Source organism: Helicoverpa zea, chromosome 27 (assembly GCF_022581195.2).
Source record: "Helicoverpa zea isolate HzStark_Cry1AcR chromosome 27, ilHelZeax1.1, whole genome shotgun sequence".
In the NCBI taxonomy this organism is placed as follows: domain Eukaryota; kingdom Metazoa; phylum Arthropoda; class Insecta; order Lepidoptera; family Noctuidae; genus Helicoverpa; species Helicoverpa zea.
The window spans coordinates 5,325,417-5,337,793 of record NC_061478.1 but is presented as its reverse complement, the minus strand read 5'-3'; the positions used below and the strand labels follow the sequence as shown (position 1 = coordinate 5,337,793).

Below are 12,377 nucleotides of genomic sequence, written 5' to 3'. Positions count from 1 at the left end.
CAGTATTTGTTGGTATAGCGGCAACAGAAATACATCATCCGTGAAAATTTCAACTCTCTAACTATCACGGTCCATGAGATACAGCCTGGTGACAGACGGACGGACGGACGGACAGAGGAGCGAAAACAATAAGGTCCCGTTTTACCCTTTGGGTACGAAACCCTAAAAATGCCATAGCATAGCCAGGGTATGGCATTTTTTAACTTCTGCATGCATTGAAGTCCACAGGGATGAATTAAAAAAAAAGTTATTACAAAACGTTTATTCGATGGAATAGATAGCACCGATACAACTATATCAACACAATGAAGGAGTTAGGAGTCATAATTGAAATCGGATTCCAAGTACTCTACACCTGATATTATAGAATTGGCTTCACTGCTACTGCTAGTGCCTCCAACATTTATTATGAAGGGTTCAAGTTCGGTATCAATAAGACGATCCCTTAATTTGTATTGCTCTTCAACATGAAGTACATGATCGGTGTACTTCTTCCAGTCATTGGCCGTTATTGATGCAAAACATTCTTTTATTAAATTTTGCATTTCCGACCCTGGTATACCTATATTTCTACTTGCCACTTTTCTCTTTGCCTCACTCCATACAAGCTCAATGGCGTTGAGGTCGCAATGATACGGTGGCAGCAACAAAATTTCGTGATTCAAGATATGACTGTATTTTTTTAGGGCTTCTTCTGCTTCGTAAATAACTGCAGGTTTATTATCTTTCACTAGACACATTAGTTCTGATTTCGTATGATATTCTTCAAAATGAATATTATTCTCTTGAAGCCATATACGGAGATTAGATTTAGAATCAGACATAGTAGGGGGTTTGTTCACTTGTTTTACATGATAACTTGCATTGTCCATCACAAGTACGCTGGGTTTTGTGAGATTTGGTAGCAACATTTCTTCAAACCATTTCATGAAGTTGGTAGAATTCATATCATCATGGTAGTCAGCTGATTTGGATTTTGTACTAAATACCAATAATGCGCCTGGCACGAATCCTTCCTCCGATCCCGCATGCACAATGATATGCCTTTTACCCGATGAAATTTTTGTTGTGACACCACTTGTTGAAGGTCCTTGCCACGATTTTTTGACTTTATAGTTCTGATGTACATATGTCTCATCAAGGTAAATAATCTGTTTACCTTCTAGTCTCTTTTGATGTATTGTTCTCAAGAATCTGTGTCTCCATGCTGCAATTTCATATTTTTCTGTGAGTAAAGCCCGTTCATTTTTATTGTTTTGGAAGTCAAATCCGTTCTTATGTAAAACATTTCTAAGGGTTTCACGACATCCCATAAATCCAATTGCTTCCTTCAGTTCATTGTGCAGGCTTCTCAGTGTTGGGACTTGTTTTTTTACTGCATAAAATGAGTTTATTTTGTTTCTTATAGCAGAAATGTCAAAATTATCCAAATTAGAAACTGTTGCTGAATGTGGACGTTTTTTTCCTGGAGTATCCCACTGTCCTTGATTTTTAGACCCTTCAATTTTAATTCTTCTTAAGGTCTTCACACTTATATCTGAAAAGAACAAGTACAAAAATTGTGTAAGAGTATAATAATACCATAATACCCATAAGATTAATTAATGTAGTGAACCTGTCATTGAAGATATTTTTTCTAAGTACTGTGTTTCACTTGCAAACATTTCATTATTTTCGAGAGTTTTCAATTTCTTTACTGTTTCCGCAATTGTAAGTTTTGTTTCCTCGTTGCCGTTGTCCCCGTTAATATTATCTGAAAAGTAGATACACCGTGAAAACTATTGCGTTTTTTGCAAATAAGTCAAAAGTATCAAGATGTTTCAATGGAAATTCAAAAAACTAACCTAAAAGTGAAATGATTGAATCCAGTCGTCGTATTTTCTCTGCAAATTTCTGATTCAAATCACTTTGTAGGTCTTTATATTTGTCAATCATAGTAAATAGAAGCTTTCTCGTCGAACTTTTGATTGTTTTCGGCATTATTTTACACAAAACCAATGAAAATAGGATGAAATAAAATAACAAACCGACTTTATTAAGAAACGTCAATGGGACAATTTTGACAGTTCTAAAATATTGCCATATCAAAACTTTAGAAATTAATTCGTGGTCAGCTTTCGTTGGCCAGACTCTACACGTTACTTATTGCAATAAAAATGCGTGTTGGCTACACTTACGCAAAGAGTTAATCCCTCATGAAGTAACGCGTTAACACACATTAAAGAGTTTAAACTCAGATACACAAAATAATTCTAAAAACTAAAGCTTTCTCATTAGACCATTCCATTATCGTGCTCGTAAAATGCAGTTACCGCTTAAACAAAGTATCTACACTCGTCCTTGCATGCGTGCAATGAGATGGCATTAATGTAGCCAACATCACTTAGCGCTCTAAGCTACGCACTAAAACCCTTTGATGTGTCCAAAAAACCGACACCCGAGTTATCGCTTTACGTTTAATGCTATTAATATTGCCATTAGTATAAATTGACATTAAAACGTTGGCCACATCTGCGTAATGCCAAAATTTAACGCGTTAAGACGCAGGTGGAGCAGTAGCATAACTGACAAAAATTCCATGAAAAAAAAACGATTGCAGCAGAAAGATTGTCTGTTGTTTTGTTAACCGGTATTTGGATTTAAACGGTGTTCATTTCAATGAAAAAATACGCGGAGGTGGTGAATTTATCTATTCTATTCTATTTTTGTATATGGCAATCCGTGTCGATGTCAATTTCGACGATTCTGCCAATGACAAGTGGGATGAGAAGCAAGAAGTGCTTTTAATTAAAATAAATTTAAAAATATATATATATTGATTTAAGATGGTGCTGTGGCCGATCTTGTGTAACTTAATGTGTTAGTAGGACGGCACTGAAACAGGTGAATTTATCTGTTAAAAACGTTTACTTACAACAGCAAGTGGGTATTTCCTTCCTTGACGAACATTATCGACCATAGGTTTATTTACTTGTACAAATGTGGCTTCGCTTCCAAAAACTACAGCTGTCGTGAGCTTTCATGGCTTGAGATAATAAATAAAAAAATTGTGAGTTGATTACTTACTTAATAGTTGTATTCATATAAAAAAATCTTTTCAATACAATTATGAATTTCCTGTTATTTGAACATCTTTAGTAGTTGTTACGGGTAGGGGTCAGTGGGTCGTCTTAGGTAAGTCTGAGAACCAGTCTTACCTAGGAGTACTGGGTTGCCCGGGTCACTGGGTTGAGGAGATCAGATAGTCATTCGCTCCTTGTTAAAATACTGGTACTCAGCTGCATCCAGTGAGACTGGAAGCCGACTCCAACATAGTTGGGAAAAGGCTAGGCAGATGATGATGATAATGACCATTATGAACTTACATTTAGAAATCTTTTTATTTACTATTCTTATTTTATTTTCAGCACTCATGGCGGTGTTGCTCTGCAGAAAATACATCATGAAAATATAATAATAATATTTCATGTTATCACGGTATTTACAATACAAGAAAATACCAACCGGAGGTCACAAGAAGTTGGAAAAGGATAAAATACAGATAGCATTTGGATTTTTGTGGAAGGGAGACAATCTTGTCATGAATGAGACTGGACACCAAGCCTAATATAGATGGGAAAAGGCTAGGCAGATGATAATGGGTGGTATAACTGGCATCTTTAACGTCTCTAGGGAAGCTGCAACCTTCATGTCAAAATCATCAGTAGACATCGGATTATATGCATTTGCATGTTTGCATATGCAAATGCATATTATGCTATTATTTTAGCGTTATTGCATATTTTGGTACTTTTTCATTGATAGTGCTTATTTCAGTCAGTTTGACAGTTCAGAAGCCATTGCAATTAATTCAAGCCAGCAGGCATTTGAGGATTCTTCAATTAAACAAAATATTGCTCTTATTGCAACACACTTCAGCAATATACCCGATGCCAATGAGAGACTAGAAACTAAACACCTTCCTCTGTGCCTTGGAAATATTAGACAAAATAATTGAACAGAGTAACGCCCTTCCGAATTCACTTTCAGAAAATGTTCGTGGCTAATTAAATGCTGTTTTGTATAAAAACCCGAGTCTCGAAGCAATAAAAAAAGTTAACGCATTTATCAATGGCAGCGAACAAACTCTATACCTGAAGAGGTCTCGGCAGAAATGGCGCCAAATTTCAAGTTCTGTCATTTTCAGCCTATAAATTAATTTTAAGTGACAAACGTCTCAAAGCGGCAGAAAACCTTGAAAAATATGTAATTGTATATTGTCACAAGAATTACAACTATATAATAGTACCTCTATGTATATTTAAATATATGTTGTGAAAATAAAAGTTAATTCTATTAGTGGTTTTTTAAAAGTGCATATTTTGTGCATATTTCTCTCTTTTTTAGTGCATATTTGCATGCATATTTTGGCATTTTGATAGTGCATATAATCCGATGTCTAATCATCAGCATGTAGAAAAATACTCCAATATCATATCAGTACTAAGATATGTAAAGACAGAAATTCTAAATTTAAACCTACTGAAAACTATATTATCAAACTCGATGGTCAGGTTTTACCAAAAAGGATGTATTGTGGCTATAATTCTCTTTTTACGGAGCCATATATTGCTCATCGCACAATTCAATTCCATAAGTGTTGCAAGTTCGGTTACATGGAGTATATGTATGTGCCACAATGAAGTAAATGTGGACAGTCATTTGTAAAGATTAATTAATTCTAAACCTAAAGAAACTTAATAAAATTATGTGACCAAAAAGCTGGTCAATACTTTGGCCAGAGAACGTGCATTGCCATTCAGGGCGGCTATGCAGTCAGCCTTTTGAGCACCATTCCGCTTACAGCAATGAGATTTTTCCTTTTTTAAAATTTGTAAATATCTAGATTTAATTTGTTGTATATAGTCTAATGTAAATATCTATGTTTTAAATATTATAATGTCTCCGTATTCCTAAAAATAATACTTAGTTGTTATGTGAAATCTCTATGCAAGCATTTATGTGGAGTTTCTATGTATATTAAACATTGTTGAAAAGTTCTTCTAATATACAGACAGATATGTATTGCTGGGGTGATTCTTGTGGCCCTTTTGTCCCAGCAAAAACGTAGGAACTGGTGAAGGGTGGGTGTTTTGGGGGCTGTCTTTTGTAAATGTTGACTTTCAAGAAGTGCTGTTTTGCAGTCAATTTTGTGTTTGAGTTCAATAGACAGGTATTACCAAAAAGGATTTATTGTAGCTATATTCTGCCTTTTACAGAGCCATATATTGCTCATCGCACAATTCAGTACCATAAGTGTTGTAAGTTTGATCATATGGATGAAGTTGTATGTGCCATAATCAATGTAATAGTACATAGGTAAATCAAATCGTTAATATTCTTTGTAAAATTAACTTTGATTTTAAGGTGGATCATCATTTGTAAATACAGAATCACCGAATTTATTAATACTGTATACCAATGGTCAGATTTGATAAAATTGTATTGTTTATGTTTTGGTTAATGTGGAGTTCAGTTTGGTTATGTTCAGCGACCGCAACCGTGCCGAGACGAGGCATGAGTTGCTTCCTACATTTTAATATTGAAGCAGGGAAATAAAGGGGACTACTTACCGTCGTATGGTAGTTAAAATCTGCTTTAAATAAAGTGAGGAAGTTTCGAACAAATTTCAGCTCCTGCAGCTTTGTTTGGTTACGGCTCGAAAGGGGGCTGTGAGGCTGCCCTGTCGACCTATCTAAATTATGGGAAAGGAGATGGATTGAACTCTGTGGATCGAAACCGATTGTATTGTTTTGCGTTTCGATATTGTTGGTGGCAATGCCACGTCCTTCGAGGCCCGCTTCCGGGCGTTGTCTTCCCAAAGGCCCTTCTCGAGGCCAACCCAAAGGCCCTTCTCAAGGCCAACCTATGCCCCGAGATGCTTCGGCAACTGAGACCAGCCGCGCACCATCCGCGGCTAGTCTCATCCGAGGAAGCTACATCGTGTCACGTGTCATCGTGTGATTGTAATGAGTGAATCAAGCAGCGTCTCAACCCGCCAGACAAGGAGGAGGGCCTTCCTTAAGCGGGGCTCCGGAGAATCTTCGGAACCTTAAGGGGACATTTAAGAAGGCCCTGAAATGCCGGGCATCGAGCTTCCTCGGCATTGTGAAGGAGTTGACGCAGCGCACTACTTCCGAGGAGAATCGGCAACTGCAGGCGAAAGTGGATCGCCTGCAGAAAGAGGGGTCCGCTCGCGCGCGATGCCGAGCCTGCGAATCGGCCTGGAGGGACGTCGGAAGGTCCAGCGACGGTGCTCCCCCCTCCAAACTTGAAGATATCATCCGCAAGGTCGTCATGGAGGAGAGCGCCTTCATCAGGGCCTGTTTCGCCGGCATCGAGGACCGGCTCCTGCCGGAGTAGCGGCTTTGCCCTCCACTCGCGGTGGATAGGGAGCCTGAAAAGATGCCCATCGCACCGGGGCCCTCAACGGCACCAACCCTGTCGGAGCCTCAGGTAAAGATCACCAAGGGCAAGGGAAAGGGCTAGAAGACTTCTCCGGCTCCGACTGCCCAGCCGGTCCTTCCCAAAACGGTGAGGGAAGACCCACTGCTGCCATCCACCACCCCTTCCAACCAGCCTTGGATTAAGGTAGTACGGAGGAAGCGGAACGGGAAGAAGTCGGCTCCTGAGCCCCCTGCAGCTAAGCCTGCAACTTTGGAGGACAAGAGGAGGAAGCTCGCTCCTCCTCCAAGAACCGAAGCCGTGGAAGTCACGTTGACCCCAGAGGCAGCGGAACGAGGGAAGACGTATGAGTCCGTCCTACGGCGGGCTCGTTCAAATATTGACCCTGCGGAACTTGGACCTGGCAGAGTCACGTGCCTGAGGACCTAAACGGAGGCTCATATTTTCGAGTTCTCGGGGGCCCAAGGCGGCACAAAGATGACATCTTTGCGACCAAGGTCAAAAAGGCTATCGCGGACACGGCCAAGGTTGTGACGCCCGTCAAGTGTGTGACTCTAGAGGTGACCGACCTTGACGACTCGGTTACGCAAGAGGAGGTGGTGGCAGCGGTTGCGGCGGTGGGTGGCTGCGCCATCGCATCTGTCAAGGGCCGAGCATTTAAGGACACTTTGCTTGGCAGAAGCTAAAAAAGAAATACCAAAAATTTTCAGTTTTCTTTGGCAGTGCTATAGACATATAACAAAATTGCTATATCAGGACAGCCTTTTAGAATCTGCTGTTGGTAGTCAGCAAGGTGATCCCCTCGGGCCTGTGATTTTTAGTTTGGCATTTAAACCGATTATTCGGCAACTAAATTCAGAATTTAACGTTTGGTATCTCGACTTTGGAACGCTGGTAGGCAAGAGATACCTTTTTCTTTAAATAAAGTTGTTTTTCTTATATTAATGTTGTGTCTTAGTGAATCCTAGCTTGTAATAGATGTAATTATATCTATGATGTGATGATGGGTTTATGTAGCCTATGTAAAAGTAGGTACCTATAGTTATGTAGCCAATCAACAATAATTTTATAAAGCTGAAGAGTTTGTTTATTGTTTTGACGCCTTAATCTCAAGAAATAATGAGGGTTAGATGGCTATATCGATATCAAGGATGGTCATAGGCTACAGGCTACTTTTACTCGAGTGTGCGAAGTTGTTACCACGGAACGCGGGTGAAACCGCCGGCAGAAGTTAGTTTCACATAACACAAATGTAATCATTGGCGTCATTTGGAAATAGATAGCTATAATAATCAAAATGCTATGTTCAAATCTTTTCAGGCTTCCACCAATTGGTTTTCTGGTACCTAATATGGCTTCTGTGCCAAGAAGGAAAAGTTTCTAATTATATATGTATGTTTGCGTGCTCAGTTACTTACAAGAAAAGTTCAGTAGGTATCTTCTACCTAGTGTGCTCCAAGTTAGGGATAGACTAGGGCCTGATAGTAATAATGGTGTCCAAGACCGATTCCTGCTACGGCGGCTGTTGTCATAGGTATAAGGAGATCAGCCAGCTGCGCAGGACATATTATAGTTAACAAGCATTTGCGCTAACACAGGTGCACTCACTATTCCTTCACTATCATAGCCCGATGGGACAGCAATTTATCCGATGAACGGGTGTATCAATCACCGACTTCCATACTCCGGGCTGCTTTGTGAGTTTCCAAAATCCACAAAGCGATTTTGACCCGACCTGAGAATCGAACCCGAGACCTCGTGCACAGCAGTCACAGGTTAGTTACAAATGATCAGTTGACTATCCGTTACTGACCACATGGCTTGCACGATGTTGTAAATGACATCATTGTCTTAATTAGATAATATAATGAATGATTATAACTATTGATAAACCATGCCCTTAGAGGTGAGAAGTCTACTTGATATTTTAATAATAGGCCTGAGGTGCCTACTTCACGCACTCGGATGAATCTGTCTTGTATCCAACTCCAGGGGCCCGATTCTCCCAAGTTAATATTGGCAAAATCGAATCGCAATATGATCGTAGTAGCAGTTTTAACCAAATCGGGCATTCTGCTACTAATAAAAGACCAAACGTATTCGATTGACATTTGATTGGTGTGCGATTGGTCTGCTATTTTGGTAATTTTGGTCTATACGGTAGTTTGCTGTACAATTATATTCCAATCGAAAATCATTTGCAGACAAAATGATTCATTATTGAATAACAGAAAAGGATAAAAACGTTTATTTCAAAGAAAAAATAGCGGAATGTCACATACGCTTCAATCGTAATCGAGTCGGGATCGGATCTCAGTCGAATCGAGTCGAAGGTGAATCGTATGTCGCTTAAGTAAAATTAGGAGAATCGGGCCCCTGTAGGTAGGTATTCTGACTGGGGTTGTAGGTGTAAATAACTGGATGATTATACCTGCTTACCTAATACCTAGGTACCTACTCGGTACTCATTTTATTAAAGGGATTGCTACCACTACAACTAGTAAAAATGAAAATTTTCTAAGTATGTATGTACTTTCTAAGTAGTTACCTATACCTTGGACACCAATTACTGTTTCGGAGGGCACGTGGACCTACATGTAACATCCGTGGCAGTCGTTACGGGTAGTCAGAAGCTAGTAAGTCTGACCAAGGTATATTGGGTTGCTCGAGTATATAACAGGGTTGATGAGGTCAGATATGCAGTCTTTGTAAAACACTGGTAGGTACTCAGCTGCATCGGGTTAGACTGGAAGCCGACACCAACATAGTTGGGAAAAGGCTCGAGATGACGATTGCTACCAGTAGACCCAAATTTTACACGCACACTGTCTTTTTGTGACTGAGCGTCATTGAGAAAGACACCCGTTTTCGTGACAAAATATCTATGCCATATAATATGACCTCCGTTTGACTCTAACACCTTACTAGTGTGATAATCATTAGCCAATAATGCGAGTCATTAATTACAATTTAGTAAACATTGTGCAAATAATAATTATAACTGTTATTGTTTACATACCTACGGTAGCAATGAATCCGGGTTACAATACTACCTACCTCATATGCAGGTACCTACACACTACACTACACTGTCTACCATACCTAGCACATCATATGTATCCAATAATTTAACCACCTAATTTTTGTTTGAATACTTTTTTTTTTGTATAATATTAGGTATATTGCGGTAAGTAAAATAATTATTTCACACTATATAGGTATACAAACTTAGACTACTTATCTTTATACATATCTAAAAATAAAATATTATATACAAAATATAATGCATACTTATTAGCTTTGTACCTGTAGGTATTAAATATTTTTTCAATTCAGAAATTAGTGCGTAGGTACAAACAAACAATCAAACTCTTTCTCGCAAAAACAACTGAAGTGACTTTGATAAATCATAGCCGTAGCATATAAATAAATAGCATGCACGACAGAATTACTAAAAGTACCTACTTAATTAGTTCAGCTATTTTAAATCTCATGCCCGTTTTCACCAACAATCTGTTAACGTTTCCCTAAGTGTCACTTAGAATAAGGGCTCCATCAATAATAAAGGTTATAAGGGACACATAAACTCTGATGAAAACAAAATCGTATTAAGTGTTCCCTAAATGCTCTTAGGGGAATCTCAGGTTCAAAAAGAATTTCCTTCAAAACAAGGATGAAAACGCGAGCCAAAACTAGTCTAACACAATTTACCTACGTGGAAGTCTACCTAGTCATTAGCAACAAAATTTCTGGAATCGCTTCAGCACACTTTACCGCGTAAATAAACTGATCAAATATGAATGTAGACAGTGTAGGATTACTACGTGGAAATCGCAAGCAATTAGCTAGAAAGGTGTTCAAATATGTATGAATGAAATAGCAGTTTGACGTACGATTTTGCGATTTGCGACGCGTGAATGCGATAGACCAGTGGTTCTTAACCGGTGGTCCGCGGACCACTGGTGGTCCCTGGAGGCATTCCAAGTGGTCCGCGAAGCTTAGCTTCGCGACGTTGCTATACGTTATCTAACTTAATTTTTATCGACTTATAATTTCGAGCGGGGGGTTTGGCATGGACGTATAACGGGTGTGTCGTACCTAGTTCACGAAAATATATGTTTGGGCTACAGTTTACGTAATTTTGATTTTGAGTCTTAAAAAATAATTAAAATTTCGCGCTCGCTTCGCTCGCGTATTCAGAAACTGTATGCCCTTATTTTGGCATTTGTCAACAAACAAAAAGTTAAGTACGTTTGGGCTAAATTTTACGAAATTTTTGTTTTAAGTCCGACAAAATTTCGCGCTCGCTTCGCTCGCGTATTCAGCATATTATTTTTGCATTTGTCAAGAAACAAAAAGTTAAGTACGTTTGGGCTACATTTTACGTAATATTTGGTTTAAGTCCGATAAAAATTTCGCGCTCGCTTCGCTCGCGCATTTGGAAACTCCATAGGCAAGGTTTTCTTTATTTGTATTTGCATTTGCCGACATGCGTTTAGCTTTGAGTAGAACTGACCCAAAAATTCAGTTTTTTTTTTTTGATAAATAATAAAGAAATTAGTGCTAATTTAGGTAAACCGATGAGGTGGTCCCCGGCAAGACAAACTTTAGTTAAAGTGGTCCCTCATGTCAAAAAGGTTAAGAACCACTGCGATAGACGATGACGATTTATGTTTTAGCCGCTATCGGTTTTGCCGGTTTAATTACGCACCGAGCGCTACCTGGGGCCCGATTCTCCTAATTTTACTTAAGCAACATACGATTCACATTCGACTGTCGTTGGAAACCGATTGGTCTTATATTACTTAGTAGCAGAATGCCCGATATGGTTAAAACTACTATTGCTATCATATTGCTATTCGATTTCTATTCAATTTTGACAATATATATACACCCTAGGAGGAGTACATAGAGAGTTTATAGTACCTTAGGAGAATCGGGCCCAGTCACCTCAAGTAATGCTTTTGTTCAAGCTAATGAATGACACTTTCAAGTCGTATCAGGTATTTGTTAACATTGAGCTTCAAATGTTTTTATTTCTAGCTGTAAACAATGACTATAGATGAAAAAACCTTATTTGAACTTTAAAAAATATTATCTTTAAAAGTTAAGCGGTAACATATACATTTTATGACTTTAAATGGTGGAAGGGTTCTATCTACATGCGAAAAAAACATACTTCATAGTAAAAAAATATTTATTTACAGGCGTATGACTAGGACGAAACATTTGTTGACGGTGAATAATTTTTCACCAAAATTAAATAATTCACTACAACTATATACATAGAAGTACCCTTTCACGTAAAATAAAAATATTGTTACAATCTGAAAGCTGTGTAAATATAATGTGTAAATATATAAAAATAAATGTGTAAATATAATGTTGATAAGTTTATCGAATACCGAAAAATATGGAACTGATTGAAGAAATTCCTACTGACGTAAAAACGCTCTTAACATTTCTGGCGTTTTTTTGTTTAGAAAAGTCGAAGATACGTAAATATTTTTTACAACAAATACCCTTTCCAATGATGTATCACACTTGTTATTCAATAGCTATCGAAAAAAAATACAACTAAAGAAATATCACAAATCGGGAGAATGGACAAAAGAAGTGTGCCATAAAGCCGGGGTTACATGAAGTGCACATTAGGGTTTAAAATAATTATTTTTATTCACACAAAATAAAAATAGAAAAAAATATATATACTCTGGATCCAAATCCCTGTATCAATGGAAGAAAAAAATGTTATGATTTATATTACCCGACTGCCAAGCCAAAAAAGGAGGGTAATGTTTTTCGAATGTATGTAAGTAATATTCGTTGCCACCGTCTATAGGCGAAACAAATGGACCGATTTGTATAAATTAAATGTTGTTAGGTTTGTCTTAGTAGCAGTAGTGTTAGTAGTAGGAAGTCGTGGTGGCCTA

General features: G+C 38.3%; 1 protein-coding gene and 1 long non-coding RNA gene across 2 annotated transcripts; one reads left to right on the top strand and one right to left on the bottom strand.

Moving 5' to 3' along the window:
• Positions 1 to 247: 247 nt before the first annotated feature.
• LOC124643480 lies at positions 248 to 2,127 on the bottom strand. The gene is made up of 3 exons (XM_047182472.1): positions 1,845 to 2,127; positions 1,616 to 1,753; positions 248 to 1,537 (listed from the first exon to the last, which is right to left on the bottom strand). Exons 1-3 carry the CDS (start codon positions 1,978 to 1,980, stop codon positions 315 to 317), a joined length of 1,497 nt encoding a protein of 498 aa, XP_047038428.1. The 5' UTR covers positions 1,981 to 2,127; the 3' UTR covers positions 248 to 314.
• A 429-nt stretch (positions 2,128 to 2,556) lies between these two features.
• Positions 2,557 to 3,702, top strand: LOC124643527. Its single transcript, XR_006985949.1, has 3 exons — positions 2,557 to 2,679; positions 2,884 to 3,049; positions 3,408 to 3,702. It is a non-coding gene; the product is annotated as an uncharacterized LOC124643527 (long non-coding RNA).
• The last annotated feature ends 8,675 nt before the right edge of the window (positions 3,703 to 12,377 follow it).